At 33.6% G+C, this 23,716-nt stretch overlaps 2 protein-coding genes across 2 annotated transcripts; both read right to left on the bottom strand.

Annotated features, from left to right (window-relative positions):
* Nucleotides 1-1,556: 1,556 nt before the first annotated feature.
* Nucleotides 1,557-16,086, bottom strand: LOC128183808 (uncharacterized). The gene is made up of 13 exons (XM_052852964.1): nt 15,952-16,086; nt 15,531-15,729; nt 12,768-13,084; nt 8,394-8,487; nt 5,881-5,970; nt 5,581-5,848; nt 5,209-5,405; nt 4,826-4,996; nt 4,197-4,484; nt 3,537-3,707; nt 3,043-3,309; nt 2,587-2,745; nt 1,557-1,957 (listed from the first exon to the last, which is right to left on the bottom strand). The coding sequence occupies exons 1-13, from the start codon at nt 16,084-16,086 to the stop codon at nt 1,713-1,715; spliced, it is 2,601 nt and encodes an 866-aa protein (XP_052708924.1). The 3' UTR covers nt 1,557-1,712.
* Nucleotides 16,087-17,939: 1,853 nt separating this feature from the next.
* LOC128185019 (uncharacterized) lies at nt 17,940-18,686 on the bottom strand. The gene is made up of 2 exons (XM_052854688.1): nt 18,632-18,686; nt 17,940-18,442 (listed from the first exon to the last, which is right to left on the bottom strand). The coding sequence occupies exons 1-2, from the start codon at nt 18,684-18,686 to the stop codon at nt 17,940-17,942; spliced, it is 558 nt and encodes a 185-aa protein (XP_052710648.1).
* Nucleotides 18,687-23,716: the final 5,030 nt, after the last annotated feature.

Genomic DNA, 23,716 nt, shown 5'->3' with positions numbered 1-23,716 from the left:
AGGTATCCTATCGAATTAAACAAAACATTTTGTTACTGAAGAACAAAGTTTTTCCTTTTATTTTCTATGTATCTGTATTTCTATTTGCAAAAATATTTAATAGTTGACCACTATAACGGCACCGTATTGTATTTAACTTAGATCAAAGACGCCGTGTTTCTGTGAATTTATATGATTAGGAATAACTAATGACTTTGATCTAAGAGTAAAACCGATTTTGATCGGCGTTCATTGCTGGATAATGTGAAGTTTAAGATCTATTGATTTAAATTTAACTCTTTGCTATAATATAAAATGATGTATTGCATTTCCATTTGGACTACTTATTCGATTTATCCGAGTAGAGACTGATCAGCATTTTGTTAATAACCAGATAACGATTTTCTTTTTGAAGTATAAACTCTTTGTCGAAAATTCTATTGTTGGTATAATAAAGGACTTTTTTAATACAAAACAACGCAGATAGGCATTAAATAAATGTTTATCATTAATTCTGTTTCTACATCATAGCAATATAAAAAAAAGCCGAGTCAAATAATACAAATTGTTCATTTCGTTTAACAAGCCTTACGATTCTATTGTGAGAATAAAATGCCATCCGACAACGTCATCTTTGAAAAAAAAGGTAAAAAATCTGTGAATCATGACATTTCTTTGAAAGTTTTGTTTTCTTGTTAAATATCAGAAAGCGTGACATGTGGCAACGTACTTTGAAAAAAAAATAACTTGTGCTTTTTTAGAATTAAATTACAGTATGAATGTACTTGTTAACACCGATTAATATGACCTACCGTCGTTGAAACCGGGAAGGGAAAATCGACGATACACCCTGTTTACATAATCTAAATTGATTTTTAAAAGGAATAAACTCCCTTATCCCCCAATTTAATGCCCCTAACATAAGATATTCAGCAATCTTGAGTAAAAAGAACTGTAGAGATAAGATTTCCTGTAAATAAGTGATTTAGAAAACCGTCTTGACAAACTCGTTTCTTCTGTTCTGTTCTCTTCTCAACTTCAAACCACGTAAATTATTTCATTAGAAATGAAAAGAGAGTAGATTGTATAGCCATAATAGCACTGACAAATAAAGTTATATACTTTCTTGCATTGATATTCAGAAAAAAACAACAAAGTCCTATTCAAAAATGTCAAAAAACAAAAAGAATTTGCTGCTAAGTAAGAATAAATATTTAAATTTTAAAATAAATTAATTGATTTAAAAAGTGTTTAAAAGGTGAACAAAATCTTTAACTTCCCGTTTATTATTGCTATATGAAATATATGTCAACAATAATTGATCAAACGTATTAGTCATATGTAATTGTCTTAAGTTTTTTTTTATATCTAAGCTGGGTTTTTTAATTATGTGTAATATATTGGAACCATATGAACGCAATTTGAAAAAAAAGTTCGTTCAAAGTGCGTTGACTTAGTTCCAAAATTAGCATAAGAATAAAACATGCATAAAAAAGTGGTTGTTGCGTTGGAACATCGGTCCATACTTTGGTAAAACTGGGAACAACCCCCCCCCCCCCCCCCCCAATTCTCCCGAAAGGAATAAAAGTCCCCCCCCCCATTTCTCCCGAAAGGAATAAAAGTATGTTAAAAATCAGTGTTGAAGGCAAACGCAATATTTTAATCAAAAGGCTCATCATTTAAGCCTTAATTTCAAGTAATTTCTTCAGAAGGCATGTATATGGATGTCCTTATTATGAGAAATCCATTGCCACAACAGTTTCACACAGAACCCGTAAGGAACTGTCGCATTTATCTTGAGCTAGAAGATTCATCGAGTCCCATATCAAACATTCCCCATCCACACCAATGATGCCGTAGTATGCCAACAATGTTGGATCCACCAGTGAACCGTCAACCCATTCCCAGCCGATCCCAGAAACGTACTGACCACCAATATGGTACTGATTCGAAAAAAGAATTTCTCCAAAATCGTAATCTGGAAGACAAATTCCAATGTGTTATGCATAAAAATGCAACTGTATTTAGATGTAGGACAAAAAAGTTTGATCAGTATTTAAGTTTTACATTTAGCGACACTTCTTTTCAACATCGGTTACTTTGTTTTCGACGTTTTTTTAAATCAACGTCTAATGCCGAAATAATGCTAGTATTTTCATTCGAAAATTTTTTTTCAAGATTGCCTAAGATTTTTAATCTATCTAACAATGATTAATTTCAGAAATCATTTAGTGTGAAACTTGAGTATCATCTAGTGTAATAAACAGTTCCTTAAAAAAAACAGCAATAAGTGTATTAATGTCTTTCAGTTTCAAAGATCTTAATATCTTATAAAAGTGAAAATACACATAGAGAAGAGAAACAAACGAGTGAGAAAATTGCTATATTCAATAATCAATAATAAATTCCCGACCTTGGTCATCTACTTCATGCTGATAAAACACAACTTGAATTGATATTTGTTTAGAAATAATCTTTGAGGTAAAATTGTCCTTCGATGTATTGAAAAAGAAATAGTTAACAAATATTTAAGCAGACTAAAAGCATACAAAAGGAAAAAGAGCTTTATAATAATGCATACAAAAAGCAAGTGTATATATTTTTTACCGTTTAGTACGGCTGTAAGTTTTTCATGAGTGTTCAAAATGGCTAGACGTCCTCCGCTATTGATACACGTTGTGTTGCCCTCAAACCATTTATGAGTCTCCTCTACATTGTTGTAACACAATGATACTTCCGGTTTCCATATGAACGGACAAGACGGCGCTGCAGCAGATTGATAATTAAGATTTGTTTATTTTAAGTTACTTTTTTACATATACATACTAAAATAAAACAAAAATGAAATTTGCCAGACTAAGTAACAATTGAAGATATCTATAAAAACGATGAATATCGTGGGTTTTTATTTTTCACCAAATCTTTCAATGAGTTCATAAGACGTTGATAAATTTGCTTAAATGTTTGACCTTTTACTAGACTGAAAAATATTTTTAATAAAATTGAATTGAATGAATTAACATTCTAATAGGCACAACTATTTAAGTTAAAACGTTAGTCTACCAGCAGTTGGGGCTGTCGGCGCTCCCGTCGGCGCTCCCATTGGGATCTCACAAATCGAGGGTAGGGGACTGCTACAGGGGTAGTCTCGCAGCAGATCCAGGTCGCTCCACATCAGACAGTGACCTGTTACCCTGGTAACCGGATAATTAGACAGAAATCCACTGGAGTCTACCAAGGCATTGGTGACCCATTTATATTCAACAGCAGTGTCGTCGAAATCCGCTCCGATAAAATAGTTGTAATGTAATAATAGTCCGCCAGTGTAATCTGCAATTTTTTTTTCAAAAATTAATTTTCCTTCTGCAAGCATGATTTTTGCGAGCATAATTTTTTCTAAAAGCTAGATCCAGAACAAGAGCAGAAAATTCGTATACATTTTTATTGTTTATCATGATTAATAAAAAAAATCTATTAACGGCATAGATAAGACTTCCCTTTTTTAGAGTGAAAGAAATGGCATACTTATTCAATGAATATTAGAGAGCAAAAATAACCAATAAAAATGGCGTCAAGTTTTCCTGGTGTGTCCAGAACCGCGAGTCTGGCTCCCTTGGCCTCACAATGCACTTTTGCATCTAGCCACAACATTGCAATTTCAACCACCTGATAACAGAGATTGATAGATGGGTTCAAGGTGAAGGTCGTTGGACAAGTAGAGCCTGGATCTAAAGTAAATAGTATTTCATATTTAACGATGTAAATTGTGTTTTCTACCAGGCTTTTTAAGATAAAGTGTATTGAAGTTACTTCGCTGATAAATCATAGCACGCAGATGGTGTCAATATTAAAAAGTATCAAGGTATGTCGAGAGACTTAGACCTAATGTAATTAAGCGCAGAATATGGCGGTAATTAACTTGCAGAAAATGCCTACATGTATTATGATTTTTTACTTTAAAATGACAACCTTCCTAGAAACAATTGAGAGAACATTATAATATTGTATCATCTTCAAATGTTTATATATTAAAGACAAAATACGCAAATGATTAGGCTGTGCAAGTGTAATTTCATGTTAAATGCCACATAAACAACTATTGGTATTTTTTTCTCTCTTTAACTTATGGTTTTCATTTATCCTTTGATACATATATTGAAACTTAACCTGCTGTTGTTGACATTTAGTACATTTTGAACATGTTAACTATACTTTACTTGTGGTTAATGCTGTACTTGGCGTCATTGGCGGAAGTGACGTTGGAGGTGATGATGTGGTTACAGGAACTTCACAGATGAAAGACATAGTCGTGGAACACGGAACGTCAGACAGACCGTACGTGTCATCCCAAACCAGACAGTTGCCGGAACCTCCAGTCACCAGATAGTTCATCAAGAACACGGGGTCCACTATCAGGCCATCAACCCATTTCCAGTCGCTGAGGTAAGCATCGTACGATGCTCCTATATAGTATTGGTAGTTCAACAAAAGTCCTGCGGTGTAATCTGTAAAAGTTATTTAACGGAACTGTAATGTATTTTTTTGCAATGCAGTTTGATAAATTCATAGTAAATGCCTATTTTTTTTAATCATTTACAATAACAATCACTACTTGTTTTACTTCATCGTCGTCAGAATTTCAGATGAATCTTCATAGACTTTTCTGTTTTAAAAATTGTTGTTTTGTTAGAAAAGCTCATGCACTGTACGTAGATTCCGCGTATGAATGAGGGGATGGGGTTGGGGTTGTAGCTTAATTTAGGAACTAAAACGTACATAAATATGTGGAATTACTTTGCTAATTACTCCCATAAGTAGACCACGTTTTTTTAATTAATTTACATACCTCCAGCGAGCACATCAAGTTTTGGCGGGATATCTAGAACTGCCAATCGTGCCCCTTTAGATTCACAATGAACTTTAGCATCTTGCCAAAGCAATGGAACCTCCTCTACTTTGTAGCACAAACCGACGGAGGGATTCCAAACAAAAATTGATGGACAACTTATAGTGCTTCCTAAAAAAAGAAGCATCTGAAGTGTATAACTTTCTGTGCCCAGTGCGGAACTTGTGTAGGTAAATATATCAAAATTTATACTGATTTTGAACCTTAACTTTTTTTAAACATTAAACTGCACGATTTTGGGGAATTAATTTAACAATACGAGCACATACGTTTTTTCCTCCATGATAAAATTGCAATAAAAACATTTTAAAGACATGCCAAACCTATTGTTGTTGTCGGTAATGTTGTAGAAGTTGTTGATGGGGCTGAAGTTGTCGTTGTTGTAGAAGTTGTTGTTGTTGGACTTGTTGTCGTTGTTGTTAGACTTGTAGTCGTTGTTGTTGGACTTGTTGTCGTTGTTGTTGGACTTATAGTCGTTGTCGGGCTTGTTGTCGTTGTTGGGCTTGTTGTCGTTGTTGGGCTTGTTGTCGTTGTTGTTAGACTTGTAGTCGTTTTTGGACTTGTTGTCGTTGTTGTTGGACTTGTTGTCGTTGGACTTGTTGTCGTTGTTGTTGGACTTGATGTAGTTGGACTTGTTGTTGTTGTTGGACTTGTTGTTGTTGTTGTTGTTGGACTTGTTGTCGTTGTTGTTGGACTTGTTGTCGTTGTTGTTGGACTTGTTGTCGTTGGACTTGTTGTCGTTGTTGTTGGACTTGTTGTAGTTGGACTTGTTGTCGTTGTAGGTGGACTTGTTGTCGTTGTTGTTGGACTTGTTGTTGTAGTTGGACTTGTTGTCGTTGTTGTTGGACTTGTTGTCGTTGTTGTTGGACTTGTTGTAGTTGGACTTGTTGTTGTTGTTGGACTTGTTGTAGGTGGACTTGTTGTCGTTGTTGTTGGACTTGTTGTTGTTGGACTTGTTGTCGTTGTTGTTGGACTTGTAGTCGTTGTTGTTGGACTTGTAGTCGTTGTTGTTGGACTTATTGTTGTAGTTGGACTTGTTGTCGTTGTTTGACTTGTTGTTGTAGATGACGATACTATTGATGGTGCTTTTAAGAAACCAATTATATGAAAAGGTTTAAAATGTTAAAATCAGTTCCATGTAAAAATCATTAAAAGTCGATGTCCGCGCATAGAAACCAAACTTTTTCATAGTATTTGGTATTTGGTTAATACAGTTGTATGTATACCACCCTACGCAGTTGATATAGGGATCGTTAGCCTTGCTACCAGTAACAGAAGCAATTTTTAAGACATTTGGAAAGTGTTTGCATCAGTTTCAGTTACATAAAATAAAATAATCACATTATGAATCTTCAAATTATACAAACTTTTTTGTAAGCAGATTACAATGGTAAGTTAACTTTATATAAAAACAATATTTTTTCAATGAATTCAAATACTTTAAGTTTTAATGGATGAATATTTATCTGTTTGACTTGGTCACAATGACAATACATTGTACCGATCAAACCCAAACACAGTGGCGTCGGAAGCAAATTGAAAGTGTGTGTGGGGGGGTGGGGGGGGGGGGGGTTGGGGGGGCTAAACTAATCCTCAGAAATCTTGATAAGCACACACAAAAAAAAAATATTTCCCAAAATCATGAAAATCCTTATCCGCGGGAGGGGGGTATACGTATTGTTCAAAAAAAAATTCTTTCGTACCAAAGGTTTTCCTCCCCAAAATCATGAAATTCCTAATCTCCGTGGGGTGGGGGGGGGGGGGGGGGTAGTATACTTATTGTTCCAAAAATAATTCTTACTAGTATTATACCATAATACCTACGACTCCAACTTTTCATTTTTTTCCCATCCTTTCAAGGTAAATTTTGGAACAATTATTTTTGCGACAAAAAGTGGGGGGGGGGGGGGGAGGGGGGGGGGCTGAACCCTCTATGATGCTATATGCCTAATGGTTAGGTCTAACTTTGCAAAAAAAGTGGGGAGGCTAAGCCCCCTTAGCCCTCCGGTTCCGACGCCTATGTAGCACCAGAGTAAACCCCAACTAAACCCGGGTTTACTTTTGGGGTTAACCTTTTGAAAAATTTGGTCCACTCGGGGTTTTCTTTAGGTTTACTTTGGGTTAACTTGGAAATTGCTTTTGAGCTAAACTGTACGTACTGAAGTGTGAAGCAGATCCGTATTTTATCTTACCATCCTACTGCCTGTAATTCCCGCCCCTTGTTTATTCCAAATACACATGTAGTGTCTACTTTCAGTGGTATACCTCTGACCGGGTTCACTCTCTGTGTCCACTGTTGGTTTACTCTTGGTCCACTCTAGTAAAATCGGACTAAACCCAGAGTAACCCCCGAAAGTAAAACCAATGTTTAGTTAGGGTTTAGTTTCTATTAGGTTGGGTCTGATCGGTACTGTATATAATGAATAAAGTTCGTTGTTATGATAACAGTACTACAAATCACGAAAATTCACATATTCTAAGGTACCTCCGAATATTCATTACTTTATCATGATACTTCAAAATATCCGAATAACCCGGCACGTCCTGAACTTTCATGTATATTAATTGAAGCTGTACTTCAGCAATAGAAAAGACCATTGCGTTTACGCTTATGCCGCTAAGAATATCAGAATGTGGTATTAATTTGCAAATCAATGTGTTTTTTTCGTAATGGAAACATTAGCAAAATGTTTCATATAGTACGTTTTATTACTTGAAATGAACTGCAATTACATTCTTTATTATTTTAAAATTCCAAAATTTGCTATTTTTCTATCTTTAGTCTCCGTTAAAATGTCAATGGTTATCTTCTTAAAATATTGCTACTTTTTAAATCAGAACAAATAAAGGTATAACATAAGGAATAAGGAATCATTTTTTGAGTATTATGAGGTGATAATTTTGGTCGGGCCGTGATCAAATCCAATAAAGCCCGAAGGGCTTTATGATAGATTTGATCACTCCCTGACCGAAATTATCACCTCATAATATTCAAAGAATGATTCCTTATTACTTATATTTATATAATTTTAAACCATCGTACGATTAAATATTTAAATAAATATAAGCAAACCCCGATGGTGCCTCAATTTGGCTTTATGAGTTATATAGTACAAAATCGATACGTAGTGTTATCACTGGCAAAGACACTGGAAAATGTAAATATATAGAGAGAGAGTTGGTGACTTTACGTGCCGGAACCCCTATACATGTATCTGTATCAAATATATAACCTGAATATTATAAATTGTCTATCATGACAATATTACCATGTTTCAATTTCGTACTACTCATTATCATCGATAGTACAGTACTTAGTAAACATATATTATACTCATATTTTTTCAAACGGTAATATGAGTATACCCATAGCGCTCTGATAATAAGCTGTGAAAGCAAAATATGTTAAATAGATTTTTATAACTATAACCTTATCATCGGACATTTTAATTCTTTTTTTTCTAACACAACAAAAACGTCTACATGAACAAACACATGTGGTTCATACCGCTGTACACAGCCATGCAGGACGTCGTTCCACTAGACAACTCTGTACACTTGTCTGCGCATGCGTATGAAGAACAAAGTCCAGAAAGTAAGTCCTAGGAAACAATCAAAGCCTTAATAAGCATTTCGATATGCGGGAAAATGAAAACGAATAAGTATGATATAATAAGCAGATTTAAAAGTTTAAAAAATCAATTTAAAAATTAGAGATTTATTTAATTCATTTTAAATATATAAACTTGCACATTATTATTGCATCAGTTAATCACATTTTGAAGTTATTCCTTCACTTCAAATTAATATACATCCATTCCATGGGGGAAAATGTTTCGTAAGCTATGAAATAAAAACTATTTTTTAATCAAGTTATTTTTTGATTTATTTAGTTAAAGGAGAATTTACTTTAGGATGTATAAAAACGTTGATCCGATCGAATACTGATTATGATTAATGTATAAAGTCAAACAAGTATATGGATACAAAATTATATCTTCATTTGCAAAGACGTTAATGAATAAATCAGTATGTGATATTTTTATGAACTAAATATTTACAAACTATTTTGTTGAACAAACTTTACCGTGAAGAACTTATAAATATTTAAAAAATATATATATTTTTGTCACTCTTTCTAAGGATTCGTCCCGTTTTATAGGCTACTTAAACAAAGACAGGACTGTCGATTAGACTGACTTTTAAAATATTTTATTAAATAGTTTTGACAAACCAACGTAAACACTTTTTGAACAAATCTTTTAATTTTAAGTTTATAAGTTACATGTATGTGTAAACAGTAATAACTGTACACTTTTGTGTGTGTAAGTATGACCCAACCTGCACGATGACGATATTAAACACATTTTATATTCTAAATTTTTCATAAAGCATGCTATCTATTTTAATCTTTTTTTCTTCTTTATGATGTAAACAAACAACTTTTCTTTTATTTAATTGCGATTTTATTTTCAAACGTATGTGAATGCACCGGTGAAATTGATTAAAAGTTTTTGTACAACTTTCAGTTATATAATTGTTTTGCTTAAAAATATCTTAAATGCATTAATGCGTGATCACAAAAACGCATTAGGCAGCTTTCAACATTTACATTTCATGGGGTTTTTTTAAGGTTTTTTTTTTATATCTTCTTTACATCTAACAAGCGAAAACGTTTAACTTAAGTTCAATATAACTAAGTGAAAACAATTTCACGAAATAATGTATGTACTTGTATTAGTTTTCTGTTCAATTTATAAATGTTATTACTTTATCATACAGATCCAATTTTGTTGTTACTTGATTTTTCCTAATACATATAACCTATTTAAAGAACGGGTCATCCGTATTCTAATTGAATAGCATATTGTTATCCCCGATTCAAGTCACGAAGAATGACACTATATGGAGCTGGTTTTCGATCAATGTTCTCTATAGTTCGATTACTAGGAATCGATATCAAAGTCAAGAACACCCATGTGAAGAAAAACAAACGGCAAATACTTAATACGCTTCTGTATAAACAAGGATACCGTTTTTCCATGAAGTTGTTTGCATTTCAAAGTCTGCAAACACTTGAACCCCTGCTAAATAAACAATGACTGGCCTTAAAGTTCTAAACAATTATATGATCGACATCATTGCCAATTCCACGTCAAACTGAAGATACAATGGAACTTTCCTTTTTATATTTTAGAGGAGCCTCTTTTTATTCAGTTCAAATTAAATTGGTTCAGGTCCCGTTCTTTCGAGAGAGGTCAACGTCTTAAAATATGTTTATCTTTTGAACTAGTTTTGAAGTCTTTGTAAATGTTTATTCTGCGGTAATGTTTATTTAGGTTGGTTCCAATTGCAATGAATGAAGGTAAAAAAGGGAAAACTTGACTTTATCGTATAGATCATAATGTTCCATTATAATTATACCCCACATAGCAAAAACAAAATTCAGGGGTGAGCTGGCACGATCTAGCGAGAAAACCAAGAGCTGCGTCCCTTGCAAGTTCCTATTTTTATCCAATTAAATAATGCGGTTTAAATTAAATAATGCGGTTTACTTGTACACGCAATCGCTATGGCATAACAATAAAAGCATGTCGACTGTAATAACTTTCTGAAACATTTACGATACGTTCTACTTTAAATGTAGAATTAAAGAAATTAACAAATTATCTGATCAAATGAAAAATGACAAGAACAAACTGTTAGCCGAACGTATTTGGTGTTATAAACAAGACTGTAATGTGTTTGTTGCGACCTGCACCGCATGTCGGGAGGCGTTGATTTGTCAGGTATCGTCCTAATAGAAAATGCAAAACGAAGTAAGAAAACCAAACAATTATTAATCTCGATTGCAGCTTCACCGCGCTACGTAAAGCAACTTAAATATCCACTATTATACAATGTTTTTTGAAAAGTCATCGTTGGGAAGGCACTGTACTCAAGCAATTAATTATGCTTCTTCTTTCATATACAGACAGGACATAGTCCCATGTGCGCATTTACTAACGTTGCGATTGGATCAGATATTCGCAGCAACGATCAATCATGTTACAGAGCCCATTCTCTTGTTTTTTGTAGTGGGGCCTGTCAAGGTTTTATGGAGAGCAGAGTTGACCGAGCACCCATCCGATTTGGATATAATATAGCAATTATCGCTTCAAGTTCCACAATTTTTTTTCATTTATCATTACGGGTTAAATGTAGTGCTACACCGGTATCTCGATTTACCTAAATGGACTAATCAACAGATAACAGAAAATTATATTTAAACGACATGAATTTAATTACTAATGGGTTCGTCCATTTAAAGACAAAATACTTCACCTATTTTTTTCCAGATCGACTTTTCATGATTTATTATACCCACTCAAACGACATATATTCTAAAATTGATGAATAATTCCGGTAGGGAACATGTATTATTTATGTAATGTTCTGAGAGTGTTTAATTCTTTGTATTTAAAATGACATAGCATAGAGATGTACATCTACAACGAAACTTTAAGACAGAAAGCAGCCAACAAATAAAATGTTGACAGTGTAGGGTATCTGCATTGTGTACGTACCTCCAAGCTGTACCGACTGGCTACAGCAAATAAATTTGACGTTCTTAAACATCATCAAGGGCAAATTAAATGACCGTTTCCAAAACTTGTATGCAAAATCAAAACGTCATAACAGCTGGCGAAATTGAAAAACGTTGATCCTCAACTTTTTTCGAAAGCCGTTGTCTGTGTAGTGGAAAGAGCAAGTACACGCTGACATTCAATCCGTCAAAAATTACCTTCAATGGTTTGAGAAAACCAGGATCGCTGAGGTGGTCGTATACACGTTACAATCAGTATGCGATATAGTGACCGGTGACTATAGATACATGTTTTTCGTGCATAAACTGTTTTCATTTCCAAAGGGAATAAGCAACTGATGTGTGTTGTTTCTCTTGTGACATTTTAAAAGTTATTTGGCAGTCTGCATACTTGTATGAATACTTATATTTTACAACAGTATTTTGAATTTTTAATAAGGAAATAAAAACACTACCATTGTGTGAGTTCGGTTTCATATATTCTGTTCCATAAAGCATATCTGGTAATTTTAATAATATGTATTTTTTTTAATTTTGAATTATGTTCGGTCTAATGAAGCCGGAGAAACTGAAGACGCAGACGATAAAATTTTATACCTTTTAAGGGTTATATTGCCAAAAATTCGACACGCAAAAAATACCCATTATGCGGTATGCTTCAATCGATATAAAAATTGCAACTTTTGTATAGGATGACGCAAATTCGTGAAGGGTTCCATATGTTTAATGATCTTAACTTAAATTTCAAAGAAGACGCGCACCTAATCAACCGTTATAAACCATTTTATGATCAACCATTTCGTTCTGTTGTTTGATATATTCCGTTGAACTAGAATTGTTATGTTATTGCATAATGAATTTTCATAGAATGAAACACTTTTAATAATTAAAAAAATGGTTTATGGTTTTTAAAGGAATTTTTATTTATTGTTACTTTAGAGAAACCAAGCAAAAAGTAATGAGATACCGGTATCAATAAGTGTGTTGTAAATCTTAATATCCTGTACCAATTAATAAGGGCTAGTTGATAATCATAATTGTTAATAGTTCTCTGACTAAAAATCAATATCGAGCTTTTATCGTCATGAAGAAAAAGGTAAAAAGAATCCCAGTCTTGATTCGATCTTCAAATTTGAGCGAAAATTAAACTCCCACAGTCACTATAACATTTCTTTTTATTATCTTTGCCGTAATTAACATAAAGAACTGCAAGTCGTTCAGCTTATAAATGTTCAGTTATATTTGGGATTAATATTTCATGCCTAAAACGGAAGGTTTTTTTATTGCAATACCAACCTGGGGCTGTGATGCCTTCTCCATATACACACTATTAACGTCCGGTACTAAGACAGCCCCCGGGCCCACTGTGGAGGGGTTCAGCTGACATCGTAGCTCGCTTCTCCAGTAATTGACTGAGAGACAATCCCCCCGCCGCATGCATTCTCGTACACACTGTTGCTTTCCAATGGTGTTCAAAATTTCTCCTGATGTGTTCAAACTTTTTCCCGCATCAGATATTATCAAAACAACACTGTCGCTTTTATGAAATAAAAGCATTAAAAAAGCAACATTAAATAAGAAAACTATACATCCTTGTAATTTTGACCCCATTTCTACAAAAACAGTTGAAACAAAATGACTTTATATTTATTAAGAAAATTAGTTTATTGATTTTTATTTCGTCTTTCTAAAGTAAATTTGATATAAAGTTAATTCAAATAGATTTAATAGAGGGTTTCAAACTCACGTCCCGTATTAGGTATGTATGAGGAAGTCAATTGTTTGCGTAATCACTCGATCGTTTGTAAGACGGTCTTTTGAATTGTTATTAGAGGTTAACAAATAGATTCTGATAAAAACAAAGCATCGATACAGATGGTCAAATACAGTTTACTTGTTTACATATTTAGACAATTCAGTCCAAGATATAGTTCTTCTAGGGCTACAAACTTTTATGACGCAGATTAGTAACCTTAATTTTCTGTAACTGTTACAACAATTGCATTTACATTGAATTTTTTTTTATAGTATGCATGAAGAAAAGTCAATCAATGTGTAAACCATCAAAATGATGAATGTAGTAGATTTTCAAGTAATAAATATATATTTTAAGTCGGCTTAATTTTGTAGAGTTTGAGAAAGAATATTATCACTGAATTTTGTTATTTTTATGTGGCATTATAGTGCATTTCATCTCCAAATAAATACAATATATTTTGTACATTTTCTTTTGAATTTGTTATTTTCTGTGAATAAGAAGAACACAGTCATAGTCTGTTATTCATTTTAAAAAATCAGTTAAAGACAACGTAATTTTTAAAATATTAATTTTCATTTAACATATAACATGTTTTAAAATTTAAACGATGAAATGTTATAATAAATCCTACACTTTAATTCAGTACAACCTATGATGTCTAATTTGTCACAGCAAAATACCATTAGTTGTGGATTTCAATCAAATTGTAAGGCACAGACAAAGCAATGGAAGCAGAAAAACCATTTTCTATACATAAAACAAAATTATATAACCCAATCAATATTTCAGAAAAAAAGATTGGAGCTAAAGTAGTGTAAGATATCTCGTTGGGTAGTTATAGAAAGTTGACCTGACAGCTCTTTTGAGGTCAAAGGTCATGAGTAATTGGCTACTTTTTCAGTACTGTGTTAAATTTCTGTGACGGATATCAGAACAATTTTTTAACTAAATATTAGCATTATTTTTGGTATGGTATAAATTATAAATTTATATTCTCTTACTATACCATTAAAAAGATAACTTTCTAAGGAAAAATGTGTTTTTATATATATAAAAAAGGACAGACAAAACACTAGAATCTTCCATATATTCTAACACAGTTTGTAAATCTACACTTCATATACTGCATTCTATTGAAATATTCTGAATCAAACCCCAACTTCCTGTACAAAATCATTAAAACTCATAAAAATTGTAAAATAAAAGTGTTGGATGAACAGGAACAGGTAAAATTTGAAGTTTATGATCACTAAATAAAAAAAAACATGTGAAAAATGCTACAGAAAACAGATGAAAATTTGAAATTTCATATTTAATGTTGGACAAACGAAAGACATATGTTGGAAAAACCTGGACAGACACCGACGATATTTAGAGAACTTTATCCTATGGTACCATTGTGTTTAAGTGTTTGTGTGCGTTTATATAACTGCAAGGAAAACACCAAAAAATGATTCAATAGATAATTATTAGCATATACAATGTATTAACTATGATTTTCATTCATGATCTTCTCTGTCTCTTTGGAAAATCCTGTAAAAAAGAAGTCATTTAAGATATTGAATCTGTTTTATTTAAAAAGAATCAGGAGTTATCAATTTAAAATGCATTCGATTTTGCTAGACACTACACATAAAAAGTTCTACAATGTATATATATTTTGTAGACATACGATTATATACACGGAATCCCTTTATCTCGGCAGAGATGGGCCTCATAACATCTGAAGGGATCAAAGTGTGGAGTACTGCTCCTTCCTTAAAGGCATCTTAAACTCTATGAATCTAACATATGGCCAATGATCAACATGTCAATAATGTGATGCATTTTATCGACCCGTACCATTCATTTACTTATAATACATGTATATGTTAGCAATATATACAGTATTTTAACGCCCGGGAACAATATAATTATATATAAATATAATTCAATTAACAGTAAAAATTCAAAACTTAAGTCTTATCCATACATTATTTGAGCAACAAAAACCAAATGCTGAATAAAATTGAAACTTTCAAATTAATTAATTTTAAAGGAAATAGAGCAACACTCAAAAAACAAACTGAAATAAACAGTAAAATTTTGATTTCTATTTCTGTACTTACAACTGCCGGAATCACATTTAAACCATGTTAAACAGCAAGGTATGTTCTTGAAGAATAACTTTAAAAATTCCCAAGGTAAGATGTCCAACCATCCACACCTCACAGAATTTGTAATTATAGATCTATACACATGCTTTAATCAAACTTTCTAGAAATTTGTTTTGATCCCAATAATTCGTTCAAATTAAATACCTGTGGTCCTCATCTGGTTTACTAACACATTCCGACACAAGTGACTCTGACATATCCGGTTCTGAACTTCTTCCCAGTCCTTCAGAGCTACTATCATCAAACCCAGAGAGAAGCTGTCCCCTGGACAACACAGAAAAAAATGCCAGGAAGTTGGTCGTCTGGAGATATGTCCTGTGCTGGCAGCCAGGCTACTGGAGATCTGAAGAAATGAAGCAAATCATAAATCCATACTCCTGTTTATCTGCTTTCGGTTAAGAAAAAAATGTGCTTTTTTACTATTTTTAACAGTGCAAAATTCAAAATTTTATATTTAAAAACCTGTGGTCCTTATCTGGTTTACTAACACATTCGGACACATGAAACTCTAACATATCCGGTTCTGAACTTCTTCCCAGTCCTTTAGAGCTAATACATGTATCACCAAACCCAGAGAGAAGTTCCCTCCTGGACAACACAGGACAAGGAGTGCCATGAGGTTAGTCCTCTGGAGATATGCCCTGTGCTTGGCAGTAAGGCTACTGGAGATCTGAAGAAATGCAACAAACCATAAATCCATACTCCTGTTTACCTTCAAGAAATAAACATATTATTTTAACTTATTTATCTTTAAAGCTTTGCAATATCAAAATCTCCTAAAAATTATACATGTGGTCCTCATCTGGCCAAGTAACACCCTCAGAATCTTGTGTCGCAGGCGTTTCTGGTAAAAAGCTTGTTAGTAGAAGGATGATCCATCTTCAGAAAGAAGCATTCTTGATAATTCTGCAAATGGACTACCAGATAGCAGGAAAGAATCATTTGGAGACGAGTCTTCTGCTAACATCTGAGCTATTTAAGAGCTGAAGAAATTTATGCAAACATACATTATATTAAACATTTATACACATGCATAGCTTAAACTCTACACTGCTACAACATTTAAATTCTTTAGTTTCAACATTTTTAAGTACCTGAAATTTTGACCTGGCCCAACAACTACGGAATTCAACTTCTTTATCTGTACGGGACTGCCTGAATTGGGCAGGAGGGGACTGTCAGAAAATTCGTCTAAACTTTGAATGATGTTAGAAATATCTATGTTGTTATTTGATGAATCACTAAGATCAATGTCAGAGGAATGCCTGCATTGGGCAGGAGGGGACTGTCAGAAATATCTATTATTTTGGGTTTTTTTTAATGAATCAAGATCAATGTCAGAGGAACTATCATTTTGTTCATATGTTGGAAAAATGTAACAAAATGGTTTAGACGCCATTCTCTTTCTGGGATGTTAATGCCCCTATTGTTGCTCCATAAAATGTACACAGTAGCATTTCCTGATTTTTCATCAAATGGTTGAATTTTCTGTTTAGATCTTTGCGGACAGATTGGCCTTCATATTTGGGGTAAACAAAACGCGGCTATGTTAACGCAGTCGGAAGCTAAATATATATCGAAAAATGATACTATTTTAATTATCGAAAAATACTTTAACCGAGCGAGTTTCTTAAAACTTTTATTACATAACTTAACAGTGACACCCAACACTATATTTGATGTATTTTTGTGACGTCATATATTTTTCTTAAGCACGTGACGGGTGTATTCTAACAGGTAAATAATCTATGAAAATCGCATTGGCGCAAGTGAATAATGACATTAAATCATAAATATTTTTATGATAAATCCTTCGATAAGTAATCTATTTTTCAGTTCTTGCTGGGGGTTCATATAACTATTTCGTTTATTTGAAATATTGTCAAAACATTTCGCACTGCCATCGAAATTAAGCACATTTTTACCTTTTAGGTTAAAGAACTAGGTACGGTAAACACCAAAAACGGCCCTATCCCCAAATTAAACAATATTGTACCAAAAGGTAGACACAACTATGTAATTTCATAAAATAGAAAGGTTTTGATAATGAGACCATTATTTTTATCTGTACCACTACTCCAACGTAGGGTCCTTTTAATAACGTTTTAGTGACGTCGTTTGAACCAGTGCAACGTCATTTGTGGTTTTAAAAAAAGAATTATATACATGTATAACATAATAATTGTAATCCATGGCTGCATTGCGCTTTAAAAATAACCTAACGACCAAATGAGGTAAAATTGTGGCATTTATGTCATTTAATCATGTATATATGTATACAAGTATAAATTCAAAGTACATAAAAGTCCTAATATTTCGTATTTTTTCTGAAAAGATTAATAAGGAAATCCATTCTAATTCAACAAACAAACAAGTCTTTAATAAACACAACATCAATAAATCAGCAAAATCAAATCATCTAAATCATGCATTTACATTTTTAATTGAATTATAAAATTAAGTTTAATTGATGGAAACGTATTTTCTTTCATAAATCTGATCAGGTTCATACTGTAAACATTACATATACCGCACAAACTACGTGTAAGTCTGCTAGTCTTCCTGACCCTGATTATCCAGAGCGTATTCATCTTCTTCGGAGCTGTCAATGGCTCGAGCTGCATCATCCACATCCTCTGTCCAATCCCGAATACCAAGAGACTCATCTCCTGCATTACTAAGATGTCCGGCAAAGGCCAGGTACCAAATAATGCAGGATATATGCCCACACATTCCAACGACTCGTGCTCCATTTTTACAAGTACAGTACCAGGACACGATAGTTTCACAGTATTTAATCCACAGTGAGTACTTTTTTGCTGATGTGTGGCGGCTTTGAATTTTAGCACAAACGATATTGGGAACGTCATTGCTCACCAGAATTTCAAACATTCCATCATATGTGAGGAGCTCTGCTGCATAAGACTTCGCCGTTTTTAACTGATACACGCCGATGGTGAGTTCTCTAATGTCCTCTTCAGCAAGTCTGGGGAAATCCTTTACGATGTTGCTGTCGGCATCGATGGAAGTCCATTTCATCGATCTTTTATCCAGCCCTACAGTATTCAAATGTTTCGATCTTCAAAACGCATATGAACATATCTGTATATAGTATATACATGTATACATGTCTTATAAATAAGTATTTGCAAGTATAAGAAAAAAAACCGCATATATATATATATATATATATATATATATATATATATATATATTTTATTTTTTTTTTTTTTTTTTCAACATACCATTTTCAAGAACAAACTGTTGGAGTTCGTTTGTTTTCTTGGCCAACATTGTCATTTTAGAAGCGACTGCAATATCAGCGTCAAATGTTCCTGAGGTGATCGGAGGCCTATATTTGTTGCAAAGACTGCAAACAATCCTGACGTAGTGTCCGATATATGGAATTTGACTGTTTGGAAGCGTCTTGCCAAGATATTTCCATGTTTTCACCCGACCGTTAACAGATTCAACAACCCATCTGACCTATAATAAACAAACTCTAGTTAAACATTTCAATTTTTTCCCTGTGAAACAAAAGCTTATGCTCATATCGATATAATCTTTCAACATACCCGGTATGTACTTTGTAAGTATTTTTATAATATTATAATAGTGATAGTAATAAAACATTAAGACTACTCATTCATTTACTTTTGTTCGAGCCTGGAGTTGTTTGCCTCTTCCGTTGATAGTTGTTTTTTTGGCCTTTCGGGATAAACGCTGGCATCTCCATCCGAATACCAAGGTCGTTTAAAACTGATTCTGAGTCACGGAATCCTCTATATACCACAAAGATGTCCTCCTCCTTGATCCATCTCTGTATTTCCTCGGTATTCAAAAGAATGGAATGGTTCAGAATAGAGGAGTCGTTATTCTTTGGATCCGCTAGGTATGGGCCAAGGACACTGACGATATATCCTGTCGTTGAAACCATCATCATCGGCTTCAAAAGCGGCCGGCGCTTATGCATACTGAAGGAACGTCTGGAGAAGGTGTAGTTTCCACTTTTTTGGATATATATATAAGTTCCGTCCAGCACCAGTATTGCGGGGGCAGTTGTTATGTCTGAAAGTAGATGTTGTGCAAGTGGCCTTGTATGGGTCTTAATAATCTCCTCTCTGGTGATGTGGGGAAATCCAATGTTCCTCGGGACGAAGTCTGACATAAGAGCCTTCCTTGCAGACTTACTGCCCTGCGAATCTGCAAAATATATCTTAATTGATACAAATCATATTTTCATTATTTGTATACTCAGTATTGTGAGAAAATATCACCATTTGCAAATACATGTAAAACTTTATTGAAATGTTAACCTGATATTTTGTCATATTAAAGATAGTTACGAGCATTTGGTTGTCCACTCCACAGCGTAGTTTTGTCAGAAGGATGGCTAAGCAGGTACGGATTGACCTCGTCTTTGTGGGCCTAATGTTGTTCACATGAGTGAGGACGTCATCAAACTGCTCCTTAGTGAGTCCAGTTAAGTTGTGGTAGTCAGAGTCACTCAAAAATGTGGGATCATCGAAGTCAACTCGCTTACCCTCCTTTTTAAGGACTTCCTCTCTGGCCTGCTGTAGAAGCTCAAGTATCGATGTTCTGTTCAGATGACAAGAACTTTTGGTGGCTTTTAATTTTTCTAAGGCATTTCTTGAAAGAATTCCATCTTCAATATGACATGGACAGCATCTTGACCCGGATTGGACAAATAATTCACATTGAATATAGGCCCTAAATCTAGCATATGTTGAAGCAACAATTAACTTCGGTCAGGCTTCTTACAAACAAAACAGTATGAATGACTTGTACTTGTGCTTGGAATGGCTAGTGTCACCGACGGTGGACTTATGTCTGGATTCTGAGGCCTTGGTACCTTCACGGCGGATTATAAACATCTGAGACAGATCTTTGACTTTGTGCTATTGTGTTTATATTTTGCTTCTTCTTGTAGCAAAGATGGGAGCATTTGTTACATATCACTGCTGATTCCGAGAAATCAAAAATTGCAAAAAAATTTTCTAAGAGCCTTCTTGTTTCATCATTAACTTTTTTCCTTTCCTTTTGGGTATGACGTCTTTTGCACAGTACACAACTATAATGTTTGGATTCATTCATTCTGAAATAATTCAGCATTAGAGAAATCAATACAGTCATGTGTATTTAAGAAAAAGTTTAAAATCAAGACATATAAGGGAAATTCTCTCTCTCTCTTTCTCTCTCTCTAATTTTCTTTATAATAATATTTAATGATAATATACTAGACAGTCAGTGTAGATATTCTCTCTCTCTCTCTCTCTCTCTCTCTCTGAATTGAAATCTAAATTGAATTATTTCCTTGATTGGACTCCATAACATCTCTCTCTCTCTTTCTGAATTGAAATCTAAATTGAATTCTTTCCTTGATTGAACTCCATAACATCTCTCTCTCTCTCTCTCTCTCTCTCTCTCTCTCTCTCTCTCTCTCTCTCTCTCTCTCTCTCTGTGCATATGTATACGGCAATACATGGATATAAAATGCCTTAATACATTATTTTACATTTTACGCAAAAATGAAATTGAATTCATTACTTGATTGAATTCCATAACAGCACTAAATTCTTAACATTACTGACAAGTTTGCTCCGCCTTACTCGACATATATGACGTCATGCTAACAAACTTTTCCAAGCACATGTATTTTAATAAAAAAAATTGCACATGGATTAAGTGTTTCTGATATAATATCTGAGAAGTTTTGTGAAAGGATATCTGATTTATGATGTTGAAGTAACAGTTTGTTGTTTTTATGCCGTTTACAATGATTTGTGGTGTTGAAATAATGTGTCGTGTACACATACATAAAAAAAAGGATTCTGCTGTGGACTAAATGACCTAGCTACTTCTGTGAGGTAAGCTTAGTAAGTCAATACTTTTAAATTGTGCTTTAAGTATTAAGTATTAACAATATTCTAATGAAAAGCATTATATTGGGAGATTTCTTCATTTATTATCAAGCGATGTTACGGTAACCCCCCCCCCCCCAATTTTTAGGTTACAATAGAAATTCATTTTTTTTTCATACCATACATTTTAAATTAGATCGATACTTGAGGAATTGTGTGGTTTTATGTAATTTGATAGGGACTAGGGAGATATATGTAAGCTTTAGTTGTCTTTTCTTAAACTGGTTGTGTAGGTTCGCAATGTAAAAATGGGAACCAGTCAAACCCAAGTGATAACTAAACAAAACATTATACTGCTCAGCAGACGGTCACACGCTGCTTATTTTTCACCAATTTTATAATTTTTAGGAATAAAGCACCATAATTATAATATATTTATAGATTTCTATGTATAAACTTCCAATTTGATATCCGTAAATGACCTAACCATCAATCGGTGCAGACGATTAATTATTTTCTGAAAGCTGCACATATTTTGCCTGCAAAAGAGTCGATAATTGCTACATATTTACACCTTAATTAATAGGATGTATTCATGTACTTCGAACACGCTTATTAAAACAGTTTTAATCAATTCATGTTTGCTATAGTATAAGTTGCTGTATTATTATATGTTATCAAGACGTGCATATTAATCAGTGTTAATGTTATATTTAAATGATTATATACATGTTTATTTTTGCCAAAAATGTTATAGAAACTTGTGAAAAATACTGGAGATACATTTATCTTACCTGGACAAGATTTCTTCCTCGATATATCATTACTTGGCTAATAAAATTGCATCTCGTGGTACACCCCGACTGAATCCGCAACAAAAACTCGTCACAAAACGGGAAATTGTACTACCAGCGCAGGCCTTGAGCAAAATGAATATATGTTTGATTTGTTTCTCTTTATTAGTATATTTGTTTAAATCATGTTTGGTTTTGCTCGAGGCCTGCGCTTTGTATTTTATTTGAAGTTTTATGCTCAAATTTATTAGGAAAATGTGAATTTCCGGTAAATAAGGTGCATATAGGTAAAGTTACCGTTGCTTAGCAACGGCTCTCAAGGTAATTTATACGGATAAAAAGTTTGCACTTGACTTCTTTATTGTTATTATATAAGAGTTTTCTTCTTGTAAGCAACATAAAAATTGTCCGAATTTTTAGGCCTGTGTACTATTACAACCGTACCTAGTTCTTTACACAAAATCGGGTCAATCGGTAGGTTTCCCCCAGCAAGATTCACATTGGTACTTATTTTCTCCCCCGATTTCACGTAAAATATACTAAGATTGTTTTTATCTTCCACTTGCGCCAAGCCGTTTTTATATGCATATACATATCACCATTCATTAGATTACACGTAGCTGGGGGCGTCTCAAAACGATTACTTTATGAATAGTAATTTACCTATTACGAAGCTTTAAAACTGTTGATTTTTTTATACTCCATATCGGTGATATTGAATTTAGTATCGCTATTATTAACATCAGTGACTATGTAAAGGAATGACGCAGTTTTATAATGCACAATGAATATCACTTTATATTATGTTACGATACATTTCATAAGATCGATCGGAAGGAATGAAGATCGTGACGTCAAAGTTAACTATGACGTTATATCTTATGAAGTACAGACAATTGACTTTCTACATATCGCTGTGAAATTAATCGGGCAGCCTTAACATATAGCCGCGAAAAAAAATTCTTTTTGGAGAACATTATATAGTGCAGCAACTTGCCATTACCCCCTTGTATGAACATCTTTGACGCAAGCTCTGAACTTCAGCTCGATAAATTCTTCTTATAGCTAATGGTGTAAGTTTTCTCCTGAAAACTGTTCTGAAAACATAGCAAACTGTTTAACTATTCCATGTTGCGTACATGAATTATAAGTAGTTCCTTGTGGAAATCGCTCAAGTATCTGTCTTCATTTTCTACCAGTTCTTTTAGAACCCCGGGTCAAGTTTTACTAAAAGTCGTTAAATTTTGGGAAGACGTAAACGTACACTTTACGTCCGAATGTACGTGTGCGTAGATTGCGTTTTACTTAAGATAGTAACTACACACGTAAACCTAGATACAAACGTAGACTGCCGTAGTTTACGTCTGGAACTCTTTCGAAGGAGGTACAAAAACTATCCTAACAACGAATGCTACGCATGCGTATTGCATACTTTCGCTTAGCCCATTATCGTCTGCTAGATCTATAATATGACAGATAAAAATATCTCTCGGATCCACCCCCGAAAAAAAACTGGGACTTTCGTGTTTTCTTGTAAAAAAAAAAACAAACCCATAATTCTATAGAAAACATCATCAACGCACATATTATGCATGATGTATTATAATTAACAAACCCATAATTCTATAGAAAACATCATCAACGCACATATTAT

The sequence above is a fragment of the Crassostrea angulata genome, chromosome 5 (assembly GCF_025612915.1).
Source record: "Crassostrea angulata isolate pt1a10 chromosome 5, ASM2561291v2, whole genome shotgun sequence".
Lineage (NCBI taxonomy): Eukaryota > Metazoa > Mollusca > Bivalvia > Ostreida > Ostreidae > Magallana > Magallana angulata.
This window is presented reverse-complemented; position numbering and strand designations above follow the sequence as displayed.